The sequence below is a fragment of the Salminus brasiliensis genome, chromosome 1 (assembly GCF_030463535.1).
Source record: "Salminus brasiliensis chromosome 1, fSalBra1.hap2, whole genome shotgun sequence".
NCBI lineage: Eukaryota > Metazoa > Chordata > Actinopteri > Characiformes > Bryconidae > Salminus > Salminus brasiliensis.
Window position 1 is genome coordinate 49115015 of NC_132878.1, and position 21518 is coordinate 49136532.

The following is a 21518-nucleotide window of genomic DNA, read 5'->3' on the forward strand; positions in this document are numbered from 1 at the left end:
ACTTGAAATGGGTTCTCTAGGGTGATGGAACTCCATGAAATACCTTTGGGGTGAGGTGGAGTTGTGTTGACCATTCAACATTATAGCTGACCTCACTAATGCTCTTGTGGATGGATGCAATCAAATCCTCACAGCAATGTTGTGATGTCTAGTAATATCTAAACTTTTTCAAAAGAATATAGGCTGTTACTGCAGCAAAGTTGGACAAACCCCCTATCAACACCCTTGATTTCAGAACCTTGGACCTTGAGTGTATGTATCCTCAGAAACTAGATGAATCTTGAAAACCTTCCATGCACATCTATCAAAGGAACAATACATTCTCAACCATTCTGGACATTATTGATTTTTTATTTCTGTAATATATACATATTTGTGCATACATACAGTGCAGTGGGGTTCTGGGTAATTTATTTATCCATCCGGCTTAACTATAGATGAAATATGGGAACCAACATGAATTTACAAATGTAGCCATCAGACACTCCAGACACGTATAACTATTTTGATGTGTAAAATTAATATGAAATGGTACAGTATGGAAAACACATCAAAGGACAAAGAACATTGGAAAAGCGAAACACATACAAACATTGCAACGGGACTTCTGTAGAGCTTCTGTAGAGCACTGCCATGCAGAGTCCTCTCTAAACCTTTTCTCTGTTAGAGCCTGAGCTAGCTCACTTCTTGGAAGTCAGTGCATCTGCAGAATCTGTAATACCACAAAGCTGGTATATATAACATATTTGATAAGACATCTGCAGCAGCCCAATACATAAAAATATTGCCGGACCGGCCGGGTCTTTTAATATGCTGCTTTACAGACAACAGAAGCTACAACAAGAACTGTTTCAACAGATACCTCTTTTTAAATGTTTGCTTATTTATAATAATAAGCATCATCATCATCATCATATTATTATTATTATTTTCACATCGCTCATGTAAGTAATTGAGACTTTTAATGATATGGACCATTTGTAACAAGATATATATATATATATATATATATATATATATATATATATATATATATATATATATATATATATCAAGCAGTAATTAGCACCTTTGCAAAAAATAGCATCCTCCAAAACATACAAAAGTCTTAGACATCTGATAATTAGAAAATGTTTTTATCTTCTTTTCTTCTTTTCTTTAGATGCGACAGCACGTCATGGACCTGGCTTATAACTTTCACTCACTCATGTTCTGCAGGATGAAGATTCTCCACAAGCTGTTAGTACTCAAATAGCCTGTAATAGCATGCTTATGGTTGCACAATTACACAATTGGTAAAAATGTTATAATTTAACTTATATATAACTTATACCACAGTTGTCTGGTCACAATGCTCAAATAATGAACAAGCAGTCAGTAGTTCCTGCATATTTGCAACAGTTTATGATTATCCACTTTACTTTTGATAATGCTTTGATAATTGATAATTGCAATAAACATGTTGATTGCTCGCTTGTCCTGTACATGAAGTAATACTGTCTTTTCACAGCTTCACTGTTTGGAAGATCATGAAACTTCAACTACAAATTTTAGCCTTTTTACACTTTGGGTGGCTTTTTTCACCAATTTGCCAGTAAAAGACTTGAAATCTGAGCTTCTTGAAACTTTTAAACCTTTAAACTTAATGTTCTGCAAATGTTAATATGTTAATAACTGCAAAGGTTACTCTAAAAGTACTACTCAAGTACTAGACTTAAATCTGTGTCCAGAAAAACTTAATCTTAATCCACATTAAAGACTTGATGCAGTTTCTGAGTATGCTGGTCACTGTTTTGGCAGTTCTACCATTGGTTTGAAGTGAGTATGCACCAAGCACCAAGTTTTTTTTAAGGTGCATGTACACCAGAGTATTTGAGCAGAGCAGAAAGAACATTCTCCTTCACACCATGATGCCACTCCATCCCATGAGATCTGGTTCATACACACACACACACACACACACACACACACACACACACACACTACCACTGTTGCAAAAGCAGTACACTTAACTAAATGAAACAATTAACTAAATTCTCAACAATTATACACAATTAGTCTTTTTAAAGCTATATTTTAACTTCAGTAGGTCTTAATCCCAGTCCTCATTTTACAGACCACGCTCACACTGCCCTGAACACCTCCCTGAACTAGATTTCACCCAAGCAATACACCATGATCAGAATTGCGTAATAGTGGAACTTTTAAAGTAACAATATGTAGAATTTATAACTTAACATAACAGCTTAAGAATCCTGTTGCTGCTCCTCTAAAGTTCAACGGCTCTGTATCTCTGTGTTCTTTTTGAGAGATGGCTTAAAGCATGAATTCCACTTTCCAAATGTAGAAAAACCTAACCTAATTCTTGCCACTCCACTTCACTCACATACTGATGTACATCAGTAAAGTTATGTGTTGACCGTTCAGCTAATCTGATAATGGTTCCACAATCTTGTATTTTAATGGAGCATTAGTCAATGTTCTCTCCCTTTTCATACTAATTAAAAAAATATATATATTATATAATAATTATTTTAGCTATGACATGTGTATTAGATGCCTAAAAACCTGTTGACAACAGTACCCTGGACCAGCTACTTGCCAAAGTTTACACTGATCTCCTGTAAGCCCCTCCTCAACACTTCACTATTCCACACCCATCTCCACATCTGTTTGGAAGTCTCCATGTTTTGCTGTGGGCAAAAAATACCATGACATGAAACACGCTAAAAGTTAACAATGGATGTGCTTTTCCAAATTGGTGCGAATTAATACAGGCAAAGGTAATGACCTTGTTAGCAGAATTAGTCAAATTGGTTCCTCCTGGGGAAAAAAAATGTTCCTGGATTGTGTTCAAGGCCTCTCCAGAGTTAATGCTTCATGAATCTTGACTAATGCTCCTTTAAACTAGGTATCTTCTTTCACTGGGTCCAGTGCACGCTCACAGCTCCAAGATAAAACTTTGTAGCCAAAATAACAGTGCAGCATACTGACAAAACCAGACAACATGAAATATTTAGCATGAAATATTTAGCACAACATACTATTGATGAAGTATCCCTTTAAAATGACAATTGCACATTACCCATAGCAAGTTAGATGTGCCAGAAATAGTCGAATACAAGCTAACTACGTTTTATTTAGTGCAATGTTTTGCCGTTTTCAGAACAAATATTTATCCTAATAACCTTTTTTACCATGATATTATACAGCATGTTTAGACATACCAGTGCATGTGCCCCACCCAAGTAATGTCAACAAGCAGATTCCACATTCTAACTACACTTCAGAGTGATATTGGTCATTGCTTAAAATAACTGATACAAAGTACTGCTTTTTCCATTTTAAACATACCAATGATATTTATACAGTGTATTGTGTCATGGATCACCACACTGTGGTGATATGTTGTATCTGTACAAAATATAAAAATACACACACTTTTATCACAAGATCTTTTTGCACATACATGTATATAACACTAAGTATTGAGCAGGGTGAACGTCAGCAGAAATAGTGCAGGCTAATTCTGGTATGGGTCAGTCAGTGGTATCTGAAGGTGAGTACACTAATATTGGAGGGAAACGTCCAGTGTTTAATCTTAGTCATATGAGGTGGATGTCATCACATCTCAGTTTGAGTTTCATTTGCTGGTCTCTCTTTAACGGCTGCAGAGATGGAATAAAACCTGTGAAAAAAATGAACACAGCCTCCTTTAAATACAGCAATGTGAAAAGCACCTGAATATATATTTGCATATATGCTTATGTACTCAATTTTGATTAGATTAGGGTGAATTCTTCCTAGGTATTGGCTTCCTTAGACATCCCCTAGAGCAGCTTTCATATGCAAAGTCCCTTAACCATCAAATTTGCAGAGAAATAAGCTCCTGAAATTAGCTATGACTTACTGTCTTTACTGATTCATGAGATGGTCGACTGTCAAAACAAGCAGCGATTTGAATGCAACTGATGTATCATTCAGAAAGTCAACAAAGGTTCAGTTCACATTTAATGAACTGCAGGTATCTGTAGTGTCAGCTAGTGCCAAGACAGCGCTAACCAAGACGGTGCTAACCAAAAAACAAACATCAATACCATAATGTGTTATGGACAGAAAAGTACGAAATGTAGCTATAACTATTGAGTTGTCCATAATGTTGAACAACTCAATTCTTCTTATATCTGGCTAACAGGCAATCCTTAATTTCACAGTAGAAACACCAGGCCAGCATGTCATGCCATGGTGGTGGTCATGGGATAGTTTATTGAGGATATTTAGCTGCCTCAGGACCTGGAAAACCTGGAATTATTGAAGAATTATTGAACAATTAATTGTTCATGTGTTCATATTTTGATGTTTTTATATTATCATTTCCTGTCATTTTGTATCAAATGGATTATGGTAGTATTGCATTCTGAAGTTGGCTACTGCTCTGGACACTGATTTTAAAGTAGCTTTCTATGCTAACCCAACATTCCAACTGAGAATAGCTAACTAGCTTTTGAACATGAGGGAAGATCAGAGTGCAGTGGGGCACCATATCCAAGACAGAAGAGGACCGGCGTCTGTGTTTGAAGGCATTAAATTTAAACCATCCACCCAAACATCTGAGCATTTGCTCTCACCATTTTGTGGAGGGGAAACTTGGATATGAAGCTCTGGTGAAACGGATGCATCAGCTGTTTGTGAATCTAAGAATTTTTATTCTGCCCCTTTTGCCTTGATTGGACCCAGATCTCTGTAAAGCGGATTCACTATTATTAAACCATTATCGTTACAAACTTAGGTACAATTCTATTTTCTAACTACAGGTACTGGAAACATACATTTCAAGACATTACCCCACCCAAAGATATTCAGCCAAGAGCAGCTCCAGGGCCAGAAGCTTATAACTGATCAAGGGCTAAATCAGGGGTAGTCAGTTCTGGTCCTGGAGTTTGGTGAGCTCCTTGCTAAACCATAATTCATTCAACTGAGAAACTAATTACCAGGTATAGTAGAAACATCTGGGCCAGAATGGATGACCCCTGGACTAGAGGATGACTGCCAAACAGATGGGCATACATAATTATCAAACGATGTGTTTGCTTAATAAAATGGCTGGTGAGTGAGTGAATCTATCAGGTAAGATGTTGTCCTAACAGTTAACCTAGCAAGGATGTAGTCTATACTAATGAACCAACTGTTGCACTGGAAGTTTTAACACAAATTAAAGAAAGATGACCACCCCATCCTTCATTGTTAAATGGAAAATAACATGGATAATGTACATCATTTGTAAAGATACTGACAAAAGACAAGCATTGAGTAGACGTAGGAGCCACTAGTTGTCCTCCACTTAAAAATCAGCTCAGTCAGAGAATACTGTTTCAAGCCTGGTATTGAGCTCTTCTAGAAATGCTAAATCTGTCAAATGTCAAGCACCATTGTAAAATCTATTCTGGGCTGGGCTGTTCCTGAAATTTGGCCTGTAATTGGCCTTGGTTCATTAGAAGCTGCCATTATTTTTTCACACCCCGCTTAATTGCTTTCCACACCAAACATGACAGATGGACAACATCTGAATGCCTCCCCTCCTTCAAACTTTACTCACTTAATAACTGGGGCAGATGAGAGAGAGAGAGATGTTTGTGAGGTCTGTGATTTCTTTTTAATCCTGATATGTACTGTTTCATGGTTCTCATCACAAATAAACACTCACAAATCTTTTTCCTAGAAACACTGACCTTGTATGTCTACTCACCACCATTTTATGAGATCTGCCACCATATTAGAGTGCAATTACAGACTGTAGCCCATCTGTAGTCAAGCAGTTTATCAGAGACCATCTGCCCCTTTCATCATTGGCCAGTTTCTGACCGCATGATATTATTTGGGGGATTTAGCATTCTTAACACAGTATTGAAAAAACTGTACTGTACAATCATAATATTGTCCAAAGGAAGAAACAGTATATGTGTACCCTCTAAGGTACAAAACAAGCTCCATATGCGTGCTTTAAATGGAAATTTAGTTTTCCTGGGGTAAGGTAAAGATATATTCACATTTTTTTTGTTTTGTGACTTCACACACACACAGCTTGTACCTCCATGAAAAACACTGTAATTAGAATGGGATGCTCTAGACTACTAAAAGGTCTCCATTCCCAATACCAAGCGTCACTGGGCTGTGGACTGGGTGAAGTCTGAGATGAGTTGGAATTTAGAATGTGATCCAGAACTAATTATTAAACAAACTGAATGCAATTAAATTCTCACTGCAATCTTCCAACATCTAGCATAAAGCCCTGCTACAATAGTAGAGAGATAAGTAGATGTTCATAGGTGTTAAAGTTTTGGTCATACAGTACATCCTTTCATCACCTTTAAATGGAAAATAAGAAAGACAGGATTTAAGAAAGATTAAAAAAGCTATAATGGAATATGGTACAATTAGACCTGCCACTATAATTACATTATCGACTTATTGTACAACATATGGACATGACCTCGCCACTTTTTGATGACCTCATTAATGTGAACTTTGTTTAAAATACTGTTTTTTAGGGTTTATTCATTTGGAATATTTTAACATTTTATATATCACAATTCCAGTCTGACTGTCCTTCATAATTATGTTTACTGTTCTCTAAAAGGGTGCAATTGCATTATTATACTATTATATTGTCATATTAGTGCCAAAAAGTATTCTAAAATGACAATAATATTGCTTTCCATTAAAGGCTACTGTTTTCCTGCCGTTGTTCTACACTACTCTGATTATGTTTTTGATCATTATTGCTGTTGGTCTTTTTAAATGGCTTTCTTCACTAGACTACTTATATTCCTAAACTCTGTTTTCCTTTTCTCCTTTCTTCTCTTCTCCCCAATGTCTTCTCGATGCTGGTGTGAGTCAGTGAGTTTCTTTGTTTTTCTTTCTTTTTATGCTGTGCAATGTGACTGTCTAACCTGCATGGACTTTCACATTAACACTAAGCATGTATCCTACACTCACTCACATTCTAATAGCTCATGGCTAACTGTCGCATTAACCATAGCTCTTCTATTTATCTGACTCTTTCTGTGCAGTTAGTCTTGTTGTTCTGTTGTACTATCCGGTGTCAACCAGAGGAGGATGGGTTCCCCTTTTGAGTCTTGGTTTATCTCTAGTGTTTTTTCCTTTCAGTCTGAAGGAATTTTTACTCTGCCCCTTTGGCCTTGATTGGACCCAGATCTCTGTAAAGCGGATTCACTATTATTAAACCATTATCGTTACAAACTTAGGTACAATTCTATTTTCTAACTGCAGGTATTGGAAACATACATTTCAAGGCATTACCCCACCTAAAGATATTCAGCCAAGAGCAGATCAGGGGTAGTCAGTTCTGGTCCTGGAGTTTGGTAAGCTCCTTGCTAAACCATAATTAATTCAACTGAGAAACTAATTACCAGGTATAGTAGAAACATCTGGGCCAGAATGGATGACCCCTGGGCTAGAGGATGACTGACAAACAGATGGGCATACATAATTATGTGTTTGCTCAATAAAATGGCTGGTGAGTGTGTACCAATGTTAAAAGCTATTGATAAAGATACAACAGAAAATACTGTCAATGTCCAGATCTTACCTTGGAGTTTTATACTGTTTCTTTTTGCTTAAGACTTTAAAGCAGCCTGATTTTGAGCAGCTGTTCTTGCAGTCAATGACCTGGTATATGATGGGATTGTACATGGCAGAGGATTTGGCCAGTAAAGTTGGTATGACAGAGGCTGGAATAGGCACTGAATCATGCTCCCCAAATGCTGAGATTACTGACACCACTGCATATGGAATCCATGCTATCAAAAATCCAGCACAGATCAACATCGCCACCTGCAGGACACAAGCAGAATCACACCCATTGCACATTTCATTTCAGTTGTAATTCTCAAACTCAGCCCTGGTTGTGGAACCAGGCTGCAAAAGGAAAGTGTGCAGCAAAAGGAAGAGAAACTCAGGGCATTAGAAACCTGTACTATATATATTTTTTCAGATTTAAAATAATCAGCTCAGGATTCAATTTAATGCTCTATATTTTGTGTTAATGACCAGGGGCCACAGACGAGTCCAAAATCCCACTCCTAACTCCTATACTTTAAAGGAGAATATTACTAATCTTGCAGTATTAATTCTAGTTTACACAAACTTAAGAGTTTTTTTGTTTACAGTGGTGGTGAATGAAACCAGAGATTATAAAAATATTGACAAATCTAAGGTATTTGGGCACTATTTTACACCACAAAACCATGCATGTACCCCTCCATACATTTAACAAGAACTGTAAAAAGACAAGACAACCATATTCACCACTTGTGGCTTCCACCTTTAACCTTAAATCTGTCCAGTGAACACACACACACACACACACTAGTGAAACTAGTGCTCAAGGGCCCATCAGTGGCAGCTTGCCGAGCCTGGTTATCAAACCCACAACCCTGTCATCAATAGCCTGGAGCTGTAACCACTGAGCCACCACTGCCATGCAGCACTGCATGCATGAAAGGCATTAAATAATCTGGATGTCTTGTTCCAATCACCACTGTTGTAAACAGAATGGGGAATCTGTTATCAAATCACACTAAATGATTCTTTATATTTTATTACAATTTTGAAAAAAAGTATAAAAAAAAAACAAAACAAAAACAGAATAATGTTAAAACATCTTTAAATATCTTCATTCTATCACAATCAGTGCTCTGTACCTTAGTTAACTTCATCTCCAGGCTGTGGTTGTTCTTGTTCCGTGCGTCGTAGTAGGACACTTCCTTAGCGGACGACTTCACCTTAATGATGATCCTGACATAGGAGAAGACGATGATGACCGTGGGCAGGATAAGGCAGAAGAAAAGGATGGACATGACAAAACTTTGTCCAGCCACAGAGGCCTGGGCCAGCCACCAGTTGAGCGTACAGGAGGTGCCGAATGGTTCCGGAGCGTAGCTGCCCCATCCCACCAGCGGCATGGTGGCCCAGAAGGCTGCATACAGCCAGATGAAGAGCAGGCTCATCAGGGCATGATACCTCTTGATCCATGTACCTGTATGCCACAGGGAGGCACTATAAACACATTTTCTGCATTATGCCACATGCATATGTACTGCTTTGTGTATATACAGTGCTTCTAATAAGTCAAAGGACACCTAAGAAAATTATATGTAAATGTTTTTGTCTGGCCGTTCAAGAGCGTACAAAGCACATACATTACAAAGTTAAAGGTCCAGCCTAAAAATTGTTTAAAACTTCTTTATTATCTATATTATCATTATTCATTTATATTAGGTGTGTTTACAATATTAATTAAACTATTTATAATTTATATTAGGTGTGGTGTTAATAATAATTCTATTAATACACTCCAATATAGCATAATACATAAACTTAATCTTAGTCTAAATCAAGTGTACTAATGGTACAGATGTGGTGGTTAGGTGCATGGATGAAAAAAGGAACCAAACCTGTGTAACCAAAACTAAAACACACATTTGCTGCCCGGATACAAAGTTGAAAGCTATTATCCTCTCTGGCTTAGTTTTGAAACAGTACTGTATTCTGCTATGGGGAGGCTGTGTATGTTTCTGAATGGCAAACAACACATGCCTCATTCAAATTGGTTTTGAGAAAACTGTGATTAGATGGACTATATCAGAAATGTAGTCAGGATCCTTTAGTAGGTAGCAGATGCACAGCAAAAGGAGAACAGGAATAAGTTTAGTACAACAGAGAATGGCAATCTTGAGCACTGTAGCACTGTTGACTGAAAGCCTCAGAAAGTTGAGAGCAGTGAGTTTCATTTTTAAATGTTTTTTTGAAACAAAAACTCGCATGTGATTCTGAATCTGTTTTAATAAATCTTACATGCAGTAATGACTACTCTGTTTATCAACATGTTTGCACCCAAACATCATGACAAGACAATATGCATGTTAATTGAACACCACTGTGCAGGAATGCAATATTAAAGAATATTTTCTGGTTGTAGAAATGATTGTAACATGTTATATAATATATAGTATATGCAGAATATGTAAATCTACATTGTAAGCTACTGTTGTATATAAAGATATTAATATGACAAGTAAATATTTTTGAACAGTAGTATGCTTCTGAATAACAGCATTGAACAGAATATCTATCCTATGTTATACACACCATATCTTAAGTGGCAGATTTTCAGGTATCGGTCAAAGCTGACCACAGTCATGGTGATGAGGCTGCCGCAGCCGAAGAAGAAGCCAGCCCAGCCGTAGAAGCGGCAGCCTGCCCAGCCGAAGAGCCAGCGATGGGAAAAACTCGAAACCACAAAAAACGGCTTCCCAGTGACTGAGGGGGTTAGAGAAAGGCACACAAAACATGAATGCATTAATGTCCAATGTCAGTGTTTATTTCCGTTCCTTTCCAGTGCTGGAAAAGCACTAAAAAGGCCAGCAGTAACTGGCCAGTAAGCCAGATACATTTTCTAGCCCAGGAAACCCGCTTATATTAGAATATACACTATTAACATTTAAGTACTTTAAGTGAGTCGAGTGTCTGCAGGAGACATCTCGTTTGAACTGCAAAAGCCTACTCACATGTGTGTTTATTATTTATAAATAAACAATATTTGCCTGGTCAGATGACATTGTTCTTTTAAGATTCTGTGTCCTTAAGCTACAACAAATGAACATGTGTACCATAAGGGGGAACTCAAAGTATGATTTGTATTTACGAGTGTAAAAGTAAATTATACTCCGCAACTGTATGGGGAAGCTCCTTAGCAAAAAATACCAATTCTTGCATAATGCTGCTTTAAAAATATTGTATATTGTAATAAATGGCAATTTATTACAATTCATGATGGGATATACTGCTGTTTATGTTTATATATCATCTACCCTGATATGTTCACACAGTTTATCTCACTTTACTGCAAAACAGAACTGTAAAACATTTGCATATCAAGCAGATGCTTTTATTATCATTGTCCAACATTATTTTCACACATGTAACTAATGCTATCCAGAGCAGTTTACACTGGCTGGTGAATGTAATGTAATAATGTAATCTCATCCACTGATTTTTATTAGTAGTTTAAATTTCAATTTGCTTCAAAACATTTATCGAACCCTGTTCTCTTGTTTGAGCGAAGGGTGAACTACACTATGCTGCCGTGTATCCATGTGATAACAACTCTATTCCAACTGTTAGTCGATTTTAACAAGGTCAATTTAAATGATCGTTCTTATTTAAAAAATAAATTGTTCAATTGTTCTGTAACTTCAAGCATAAGCATATAATGCATCTTCTCCTGCTGTAGTGCAGCCTCCACTCAAACTCACTTTCCACACGGTGGAGCTACAGCTCATTTATGAATGGAAGCCTGACCCACTGAACCGCAAAATGATTACTGGCAGAAAGGTACAGAACACTCCACAATGTTCTGCTTTACTCTTTGTTTGTTCCTTGCAAAAATATCTTTATCAATAAATCCCTTATATGAGTCATAACACTCAGAGCTAATTCACTCCGAGGGTTCTTTAATGGCAGCTTATTACATTAGTCATCTTATTTACAGTCTGAAGGCTGGTTTATAATCTATTCATGTGCAAAGAAATACACTCCTCCGAACTAAATCCTGCAAATTTACAGTAGTCTTTAAAGGAAGACATAAGCATGTTGGGAGATATACAGGAAGCCAAAGGAACTTATTGCCACATTTACTATGTTTACATTCACATCAGCTTACTGATATCAGTCTAAGACTCCTATTTGGAACTGATTCTAATCAATGATTAGGTCAATTTTCATGGTGTGATTAAGGTCCTATTTGACCTTTGAGTTTAGTGCGATTAAATTTTGAGACTAGCGATTGAGACTGATCTTTGCCAGACTAAGTGAGATGGGTTCAAACATGGAAATCCACCTTACAAACATTTTTTGACTGCTTTATGAGTGACAAAGAGTGAACCACTAAGCACAGTATTAGTCAGCATGGACATATGTTAGTGGATGTAACAGAACTAGCCTTTAATGTTCTCCTCCAAGCAGATTAGCTGTAAACTTATGTTGTTTTAGTTATGATTATCCAAAGTTTTAAAAAGATGCATTGGCTGGTTTCACATGACCCGAAGGGAAATAAATGCTAACCATCACCCTCCCAGCACTGGTACCATAGTGTGATGGGCGAGACCCAGCTAGAGGGTGTGAACCGGAACTGATTAGAGGCATTAGGGAGATATATAAGTATGTGTAAACTTGCATACTTCATAAAATGAAAAAATCATATTAAAAGTATAATTTAGCATTTTTGCATTATTTAATTTTTTTTAGTTACCATTGACACTTTTATTTTGACAAACTGTTGACAATATTATTTGACAAAATTGACATCAGGTTGCACCCAAGTCTCCACCAAACCTTGACCCATTAGATTCAAGATACTATATTCTAGTATACCATTTCATATCAATGTAAAGGTGTGACTAAAAACAAATAAAAATTAAAATATAAAATATTCAAAATATAATAACAGTGTTGTACCATTAAGTCCTCACCTGAGATGCCAAAGTCGAATATGGCTAAATTCAGAGTCATTATTTCAGGTGGTTTTAACTTTGTCTTCCTTTTGATGGTCATGTAGATGACATAGCCATTGCCTACAGCTGATAGGATCCCTATGAAAGTGAAGAGAAAATGAAGACCAATTAAACAAACCGCTCAGGTCTTTAAGTAATGGCCATATGACAGATAGACTTAAATCATTGTTCACACACCTATTATGTGATTAGCATTTTATAGACATACAGTGGCAAGAACAAGTATGTGAACCCTCTAGAATTGTATGGTTTTCTGCATTAATTTGTCCTAAAATATGATTTAGCACATTTATGTCTTCATTAAAAACAACCAAAAAAATCATAGTGCTAGTGGATAAAGTATGTGAACCCCTAAATTAATGATCCCAAAAAAGCTAAATGGAGTCAGGTGTTAGCTTACCTGGAGTCTTCTTAAGAAAATGAGTTTGGAGGTGTGGACTAGAGCTACTTTGACTGATAAAAACACCTTTAAACTTTTTGAGTTTGCTCAGAACAAGAAGGATATGCGTATGTGAGCCATGCCTCTCCAAAAAAAGCTTTCAGAGGATCTACATTTAAAAATAGTTGATTTACATAAAGCTGGAAATGGTTACAAAGTGATTTCAAAAACTTTAGAAATTCACCAGCTTGCAGTGAGGCGAACAATCTACAAATGGAGACAATTTGGGACTGCGGCTACTCTGCCAAGAAATGGGCACCCAGTCAAAATGACCCCAAGAGCACAATGGAGACTCGAGTAACAGACAACGAGTTGAAGGCAAAATTGGTACAGGCTAACACCTGTGTTCATGAGTCTACAGCCCGTAGAACCTTAAACAAGCAGGTTGTCTATGGCAGGACACTACGAAGGAAGCTGCTGCTTACTAAAAAGAACATTGCTGCAGTCCTGAAGTTTGCAAAATAGCATACTGACACTCCCACTCCACAACGGTACTGGCGAGATGTTTTGTAGACAGATAAAACTAAGATTGAACTACTTGGAAAGAACACACAGCGCTACATCTGGTGTAAAAAAAGGCACTGCACATCATCATGAAAATACCATCCCAACCGTAAGGTATGAAGGAGGGAACATCATGATTTGGGCCTGCTTTGCTGCATCAGGGCCTGGCCAGGTCACAGGCATTAAGGGGAAGATGAATTTCCAAGGATAATGTGAGAGTGTCTGTACGTCAGCTGTAACTCTGTAGGTGTTGGGTGATGCAACAGGACAATGACCCAAAACACCAGAGCAAGTCCACAACAGAATGGCTTTTGGAGTCAGAGCCTAGATCTCAACCCTATAGAAATTATATGAACTGACTTGAACAGAGATGTACACATAAGGTTTTCAAGGAACATGATAGAGCTAAAGCAGTTCTGCCAGTAAGGCCGGGCTAAAATTCCTTTTGAACGATGTGCAGTTAAGTATAACTTACTAGCTAAGTATATAAATCTGCTAGATCTATTAAACTAAATAGCTACTTATTCCTAACAAATTCGACTTTTTTTATTTTAAAGAGAGCTACAGCTTGCAGGAGCTACAGCATGTGTCTTGTGTTATCTCAGGTATAACTTTAAAGTCCAGTAAGGTTGGTTTTAGAAGAAGTCTGGGAAGAATCTGAAATGGTCTTCTGAGTTGAAGAAAGCGGCTGCAGCATGCAAACACTAGTATATCAGTGAACTTGAGACCACTGCCCATGAGGAATGGGCTACGATTCCTCTGGAACACTGCAAGAAGCTGGTGTTTGGCTTTGCATCACGTTTGCAGCAGTGATTTTAATAATTTTGCAACTGTAAGGAGCAATTTAGCATGCATTTGCATAAGTCATGCATTTTTGGGTGAAGGAAGGAAACCAGTGTACATGCAGGGACCCATTAAACTCCTCACAAAAACCAAACCTAGAATCAAACTTACAATCACAGGTCATGAAGCTGTGTGGTGCACACTATCTGCAGTGCCACCATGCCAACCTATAATTCAGATAAACAACTTCAAGAATTTAAATGCTGACAAATGTAATATGATGTTTTATTGAAGTGTTGTTATTGGTGGCACTGTACTGGATTGGCTACAGCTGTCTTGCATGTATTGTGAAGTGGCTGCTCTGAGGCAGCAGTGAACTGCTTTTATAAAGCTGATGAACTGCTGAAACAAGCTGCTCCAGGTAAACCAGATGAAGACAGAAACTCGTCTGACTGTAGAGTAACATATCTTATCTCATATCAAATGCATAGTTTTAATATTTGTTAGTATTTTATTATAGACTTATCTTTAAATATCATACCCACACTTTAAGTGCAGTAATGTTTATGCTAGACTCATGCTTGTCTATTTTAAAGGTGCTGTATATAATAATTGATATTTGAACTCAACAGTAAATAAGCACACCCCTCCCCTGTTTCCCACAACCAGACTAGAGTGGTAGCTGTAAATAAAGTGTATTGAATTGTATTAAAACTGTGTACAGCGTCTTTAAATTGAGAAGTGACTGTCAAGATTTGAATTCATACCAGACATAACACTTGACTGACTGACTTACTCAACTTCATCACATAATGGCTTCAGACAGTACAAACAGCTCTTTCTTCTTTTCTTTTTGGATTAACAGGTTAACATTAGGCTTAAACCTTTATATTACAAACAGATCTGTTTTTTTTGGACAAAACCATGAACATAAAAAAGTAGCATATGATTGAATGTGTATGGTAGGAGCTAAAACGCTTTAACTGTTCTGTTCTGTTCTTAAAGATTTATTTTATTATATTAAACTGTAAATGTTTTGTTGACAAGTTTATACGTCCTTCAAATCAAAATAGTTGCTTGATAAATGTTCTAAAAAGAAAACAGGCTTATCAAACCACATTCTAAAATCTCATTATGCAAAGGTTCATTCCTGTTTAGCAAAAATTCTCAGAATTTGCTTGTTCTGAATGTCTGCATGATGGGCAAATATTTGTGTTCATAGACGAACATTCCTTTAAAAAGGGCCATATCCTGTGCGTTTCTTGGATTTTGACTAATTCTAATGGTGGTACATCCTTTAATTATAACAGCATTTCCATAGGACACCACTTTTGACCCCTAAGGGTACTCTTTTAAACCCATAAACTGTTTTATTTATCTAAATGTATTATGATTGTCTAGAAGTGGTTAGCCAAAATTGCACAGCAATAATCAAATGGACATGGCCTAGCCGGTAATAAACAGATGTAAAAGCAGTACATTTGATAATATGCACAAATGCAACTGAAGAGATTCACAGCTCCTGTAACAAACAAGTGGCTTTTAGTAATTACAGGTGTCATGGCAGAGAAGTGTTCTCATTACGCTTGCTTCATTCATCAAATATACTCCGGTCAAACACAACCTAGCTGTTCCTGAGGGTAATTACACCCTTCCTGATACAGCGGGTGAAATAAGTATTGAATATGTCACCAATTTTAAAAGTAAATATATTTCAAAAGGTGCTATTGACACGAAAGTCTCACCAGATGTCAGTAACAACCCATCCAACCCACACATCTATCCATGAATCTAACCATAGAGGTCCACAAATGAAATTATGTGTAATAATGAGAAATGACACAGGGAAAAATACTGAACACATGAGGTAAGAGACATGCAAAAAGCCATGGAAAGCCATGACACCAACTGAAATCTATCAGTAATTAGAAAGCAATCCTGTCATTTAGTGCACATTAATATCAGCTGCTTCAACTGATGGCCTATAAAGGGTGTTTTATTACCAAGATGCCACACAAGAAACATCTCATGATGGGTAAAACCAGTGAGCTCTTTCAAGACCTTCACAACCTCATAGTTGCAAAACAAGAAAAAGCATGCTGAAGTGCATTTAAAGTTCAGCTCAACAACATTTAGACAAGCCTGTGAAATACTGGTTTAGACTGATCAGGTGAGACCAAAACTGAACTCTTTGTTTGGAGGTCAAAAGGAACTGCATACCACCCCAAAAACACCATATCAACAGTGTAGTTTGGAGGTGGGAACACCATGGTGTGGGGCTGTTTTTCAGCATACGACACTGGCATGCTTCATATAATTGAAGAAAGGATGAACGAAGAGATTCCTAATAAAAATCTGCTGCCACCTACCAGGATGATAAAGATGAAATGAGGGAGAGCAGTTCAGCAAGATAATAATCCCCAACAAACACACAAGTAAACTTTCGACTGGTTTCAGAGAAAGAAAATAAAGCTGCTAGAATGGCCCAGCCAATCACATGACCTGAATTCAACTGAAAATCTATGGAATTCATAGCAGGAGCCCACAGAACCTTTCAGGATTTGTAGAGTGTTTGTGTGGAAGAATGGGCCTAGTTCCTCTAGTTTCTCCATACAGTCTCAAAGTGGTCATCACCAACAAAGTATTTTGTATGAAGAATTAAATAGATTTCAGTAAGCGTGTTCAATACTTTTTCCCTGTCTTTTACAATTTCCCGGTGTCTTTTACAATTTCTCATTATTACACATAACTTAATTTATGGACATCTGTGGTTTGATTTCTTTGCATGTGTGGATTGAATGGGTTGTTACTACAACTTCATGTCAATAGCACTATTAGAAATATATTTACTTAGAAAATTGGTGACGTGTTCAATGCTTATTTCGCCCGCTGTATTTCAGCCTAGACCTCCAATTTGCCATCGATTCAGACACTACTAGTCTGTCAGCCTGCACTTCAGCCTGCACAATCCACCTCATAAAGGGCTGCAAAAAGACATAATGACCCTGATTCAACGTGTTCCATCAATATTTGACAAGTAACATCCACTCTCAAAGCTCAAATGGTTATCAAACTACTTTGTCTCATCAACGGAAGCTTCTGTTAATGGAAACAAGTATCAGTGCTTAGCTTTCTCTGTAACATATTGTTTGTAAGGGGCAGGGTACAATTTACCCTCATGTTCATATAACTTACATGACACCCAAACACAACCATGGATGTACACAGATGTTGCAATCGTGAGCCCATCACAGGAAATCGCTCAGCAGGTTCATGGGCAATGGTTATTCTCATAGAAAAAGTTTACAGATATGTAAAAGAGCGTATTTATTTTTCGAAAACACTGCTTATCCTACATTGCAACCATAGAAGAGGCCATTTTTTCGGAAACAAGTTATTGGTTAACAATTTGCAGCTGGATTGTAGCAATGGAAGTAAATTCAGCTTTGAGAATTACAACAGAAAAGCAGTGTTGGAACAAAGTGTGTTACTGCCAGTGGACTACTGAGAAAATTGGGTGTTCTAACATTTTTGACCAGTAGTGTACTTTAGTGTGCATGTGCATGCATGGCCCTCAAGTTAAGTTCAGCAGCGTATTTAACTGATCTCAATGACTAGCGAGCTAGTGAAGTCTGCATGTTAACAAAAGCTAACTGAATCAAGTTAATGTTATCATAATGAGTTTAATTGTACAGATACACCCAACATAAAATTGATGAAAAACAAAACTGTTGAGGAAATTTGTGCATGCTCGTATTGATCAAATCTGACTGATGAAAAAAGGCCTTTAATAAATAAGGGCCACGGTCATGCTGTTGCCAAACAACACCCACCGGAGCTGACCCACCGGAGGGTCTAGAGTAGATGAAGGGTGAAAGAGGCCTAAGGAGTTAAGAGCAAAGTGTTAGTCTAAGTGTCCTGACCTGAAATCCTGGGATAAAAGTTAATGGTTTAAAGCAATGTTTAACCTCTGTCTGCCATATCTATCACAACAAACTGTCGACTGCCACAAACATTTTAACACATTTCTAAGTACAGAATCTAGCTGAGGCTTATGCACTGTGTTTTAAAAAAGGTACTGTAGCAAGCATGCACATAACTTATTAAGACAGCTTGCCAATAGCTAAACATCTATTTTCACCTACCTCTAACTTCTTACCAAGGCTACTATCAAGCTGACTCAGCGTTTATTATTGTATGATTTATTTCCTTAAGAGTAACAGTAAAAGACAACTAAAGTATTAAATATATCATTATGAACATTTTAATTTTGTGAAAAGCAGAATAAATGTGATGACAGAAGTGCAATCTGACATTATTATATGATGAGAGTAGATTAAAATGCAGAAATATCTGCTTTTATAACCTTGGCATTAAAATGGAATCTTGATCAATCGGATCATGTAAGGCAGGCCTTTAGGCCTCTGCTACATGTTTACCCAAGACCTTTAGCATCATTCTGACCTGTATCAGCTGACCGACTCAAATATCACTCAAACAACTCAATTCATTTGCTATGAGTAATAAGTTACCAAAAAGAGAACTGAATAAACTCTTTCACTTGAACTTGGTCATATGATGCCCATGGATCAGACACACTGAAAGAATTAACTACAGCACTGTGTTGGAACTGTTTAGCATTTTTATCTGTTGCAGGACCATTGCACATGCTAAATGCTTTGCTGAATCTGACCCATAGTGCACCAAATGCATATTTTATGATATGCAATATTACAACTTACGCTGAGCATCACATATAGAAGGTAAGTCTCAAAGATGACACAAAAAAACAGTAGGCACATTGTGAGTTTTTACATTTCTGACTAAAATACCAGTGGGTATGGACTAAGATTCCTCAGGAATGCTGCCAGAGACTGGTGTCTGGCTCTGCGTCATGTTTGCAGCAGGTCATAACAGTAAAAGGGTTCTCTACTAAGTACTAAATAGCCTTGTAATGAAGGGGTCGAATAATTGTGAGACTGCAGTCGTCATTAAAAATAGCATTTAGAGTTGAATTTGGAGAAGTCACTCATTCTATTAGTTGAGTTGAGCTATTTAAATTACTCTTGCTTGATTGATTTGACTCATGCTTGTCTATTTTAGCACAGTACATAAAGGCGGAGGAGAGAAATGGGCAAATGGTAAACTCTTGTAGCATTTGAGTTTGTACTTTGAACACCCAGTCAACCATACCAACCATACCATGTCTCTTAGAACAAAATGCAAAATGTAAACAAAATCTAAACACACAAAACTACTGCTTGTCAAGCCCTCGTTATCACGCCCTCCCCCGGGGCGATACCGGGTCACTGCCCACAGGTCCATATAAGGACTTCCGCCTTGTTTGTGTTCATTTGGTGTTCATATGCTGCACCTGGGACTGGGAGCATTTAAGGAGCCTCGCTCCAGCCTGTAGTTGCCATAAATTGAACCTCTATGTGCTTGTGGCGTGGTCAGGTAAGTTGGCATCTTGTCTTTGTCCAGCTATCTTCAAGTCCATTTCTCGAGGCAGTCCTGTTACGTCCCGTCAAGTTCATGCTCCCCAGCGGCTCTAGCTCAGGAGTCTGCTCCATGGCGCACTTAGGTTAGGCTTGCCCATTATCTCTTTTAGGTAGCCAGTTTTCCAGTTAACCCTGGATTCACATAGAGCGTTGCTCTAGTACTCAGTTCTAGTTTCCCCTTAGTATGGCCCAAGCTCGGCTTGTGGCTGTTTTGAGTTCTCCCTTTTGTTAGGCTTGTGGTTTATGTTTCCCTTTGTGTTTGAATTAATCTTGCTTAGATCCATCGCTGCAAGTGTTCACCTTGTCTCTGTCTCACCGTACACGCCATGACACTGCTAATCCTTTGTTTCTAACTACATACAAATCCCAAAGCACTGCAAAGCATCATGGGAGCACTCCTATGTCACAGCAATATATCAGCAAGTAATTTTCACATATGGTTCATATACAGTATTTGTGTGGTTTATATACCAAAAACAGTCAGAATGTAGTTTTACATGATAATTTACCTAAACTTCTCTTAATAAGAATTACACATTTGTTACAGTGCACTTATCTTCAGTTTGATTGGGTTGGGCTTAGTGTAGGCTGAATAGTGAGATTCATGTAAATAGAACTGCGATATCGCACAATCTGTGAATTCAAAACAGGCTTAGGATACGTACTACCAAGCTGGACACTTACCAATGATGAGGATGTACAAGGCTGCCACTATGTCACCCTCTTTGGATAACTTGGAGGCGAAAGGGTCCTCTCGGAGGAGATAGGGGGGGATGTAGCCTGTGTGCACTGAAGTCTCGTTCTCCATAGAGGCTCTGGAGTGTAATGAGCTTCCTGTGGAGTATACAGTGAAAACTCTTAAAATGTTTCACATTCAGATTAAAGATTAGTGCTAAACTGATGTTAAAAGGCATCACATTTCACTGCAATATTGGTTGATTTTGGGGATTACTAGCAGTGTTTTACTATATGTTCTACTATGTGCTTATTCTCTTTTTTGATACAGATGTTGCAAGACAATACTCGCGGTCAGTCAATTACAGTCGAAGACTTGACATATATTGGAATAATTTCCACTGGGACAAACACATAGGTACGAATACATTCTACTGCCTTGCCCTTAAACCATTTACACCTTTTAGGAAATTACTTGTCTTGCTCAAGCAATTTGACTCTGACCAAATAAATAAATAAAACAAGATGTAAAAAAGGAGAAAGACACTTTATTTTTCATTTCTGTATTAATAATTGTATTGGATTGGATTTAAACGTTGTCATCTTGTGATCAATAAAGTAAACATCTCAGCAGAGAGAGTTCGTTCCACCACTTTGGTGCCAAGGCAAGAAAAAAGCCTGGGCGCTTGTCTTTCGTGGATTTTGATGGACGGCGGGTCAAGCCAAGCCATACTTGAAGCTCGAAGGGCTCTTGGTGCAGATCGGCTTTTGACCATTGCCATCGGAGTACGGAGGGGCTGGTCCGTTCTTGTCTTTGTAGGCCACCGTTAGGGTTTTGAATCTGATGAGGGCAGCAGCTACAGGAAGCCAGTGGAGAGAACGCAGCAGTGGAGTAACATGGCTGAACTTAGGAACGTTAAAGATGACCGCTGATGACAGATGTGCCGCTGCATTCTGGATGAGTTGCAGGGGCCTGATGGTGCGCAGAGGGAGATCAGCCAGAACAGAGTTGCAGTAGTCAAG

The 21518-nt window shown here is 37.8% G+C and overlaps 1 protein-coding gene across 1 annotated transcript; it reads right to left on the bottom strand.

The window, feature by feature from the left end:
• Positions 1–1070: 1070 nt before the first annotated feature.
• opn5 (opsin 5) lies at positions 1071–20641 on the bottom strand. Its single transcript, XM_072695976.1, has 6 exons — positions 20505–20641; positions 12552–12671; positions 10171–10341; positions 8724–9058; positions 7610–7854; positions 1071–3688 (listed from the first exon to the last, which is right to left on the bottom strand). Exons 1-6 carry the CDS (start codon positions 20626–20628, stop codon positions 3625–3627), a joined length of 1059 nt encoding a protein of 352 aa, XP_072552077.1. The 5' UTR covers positions 20629–20641; the 3' UTR covers positions 1071–3624.
• Positions 20642–21518: the final 877 nt, after the last annotated feature.

What these genes read in the sequence shown, in the direction of transcription:
- opn5 (XM_072695976.1), bottom strand. Translation starts at nt 20,628, where the DNA reads ATGGAGAACGAGACTTCAGTGCACACAGGCTACATCCCCCCCTATCTC. An exon ending in ATTCGACTTTGGCATCTCAG is followed by an intron (nt 10,342 to 12,551) that starts GTGAGGACTTAA and finishes TAACCCCCTCAG; the next exon opens with TCACTGGGAAGCCGTTTTTT. An exon ending in AATCTGCCACTTAAGATATG is followed by an intron (nt 9,059 to 10,170) that starts GTGTGTATAACA and finishes TGTGGCATACAG; the next exon opens with GTACATGGATCAAGAGGTAT.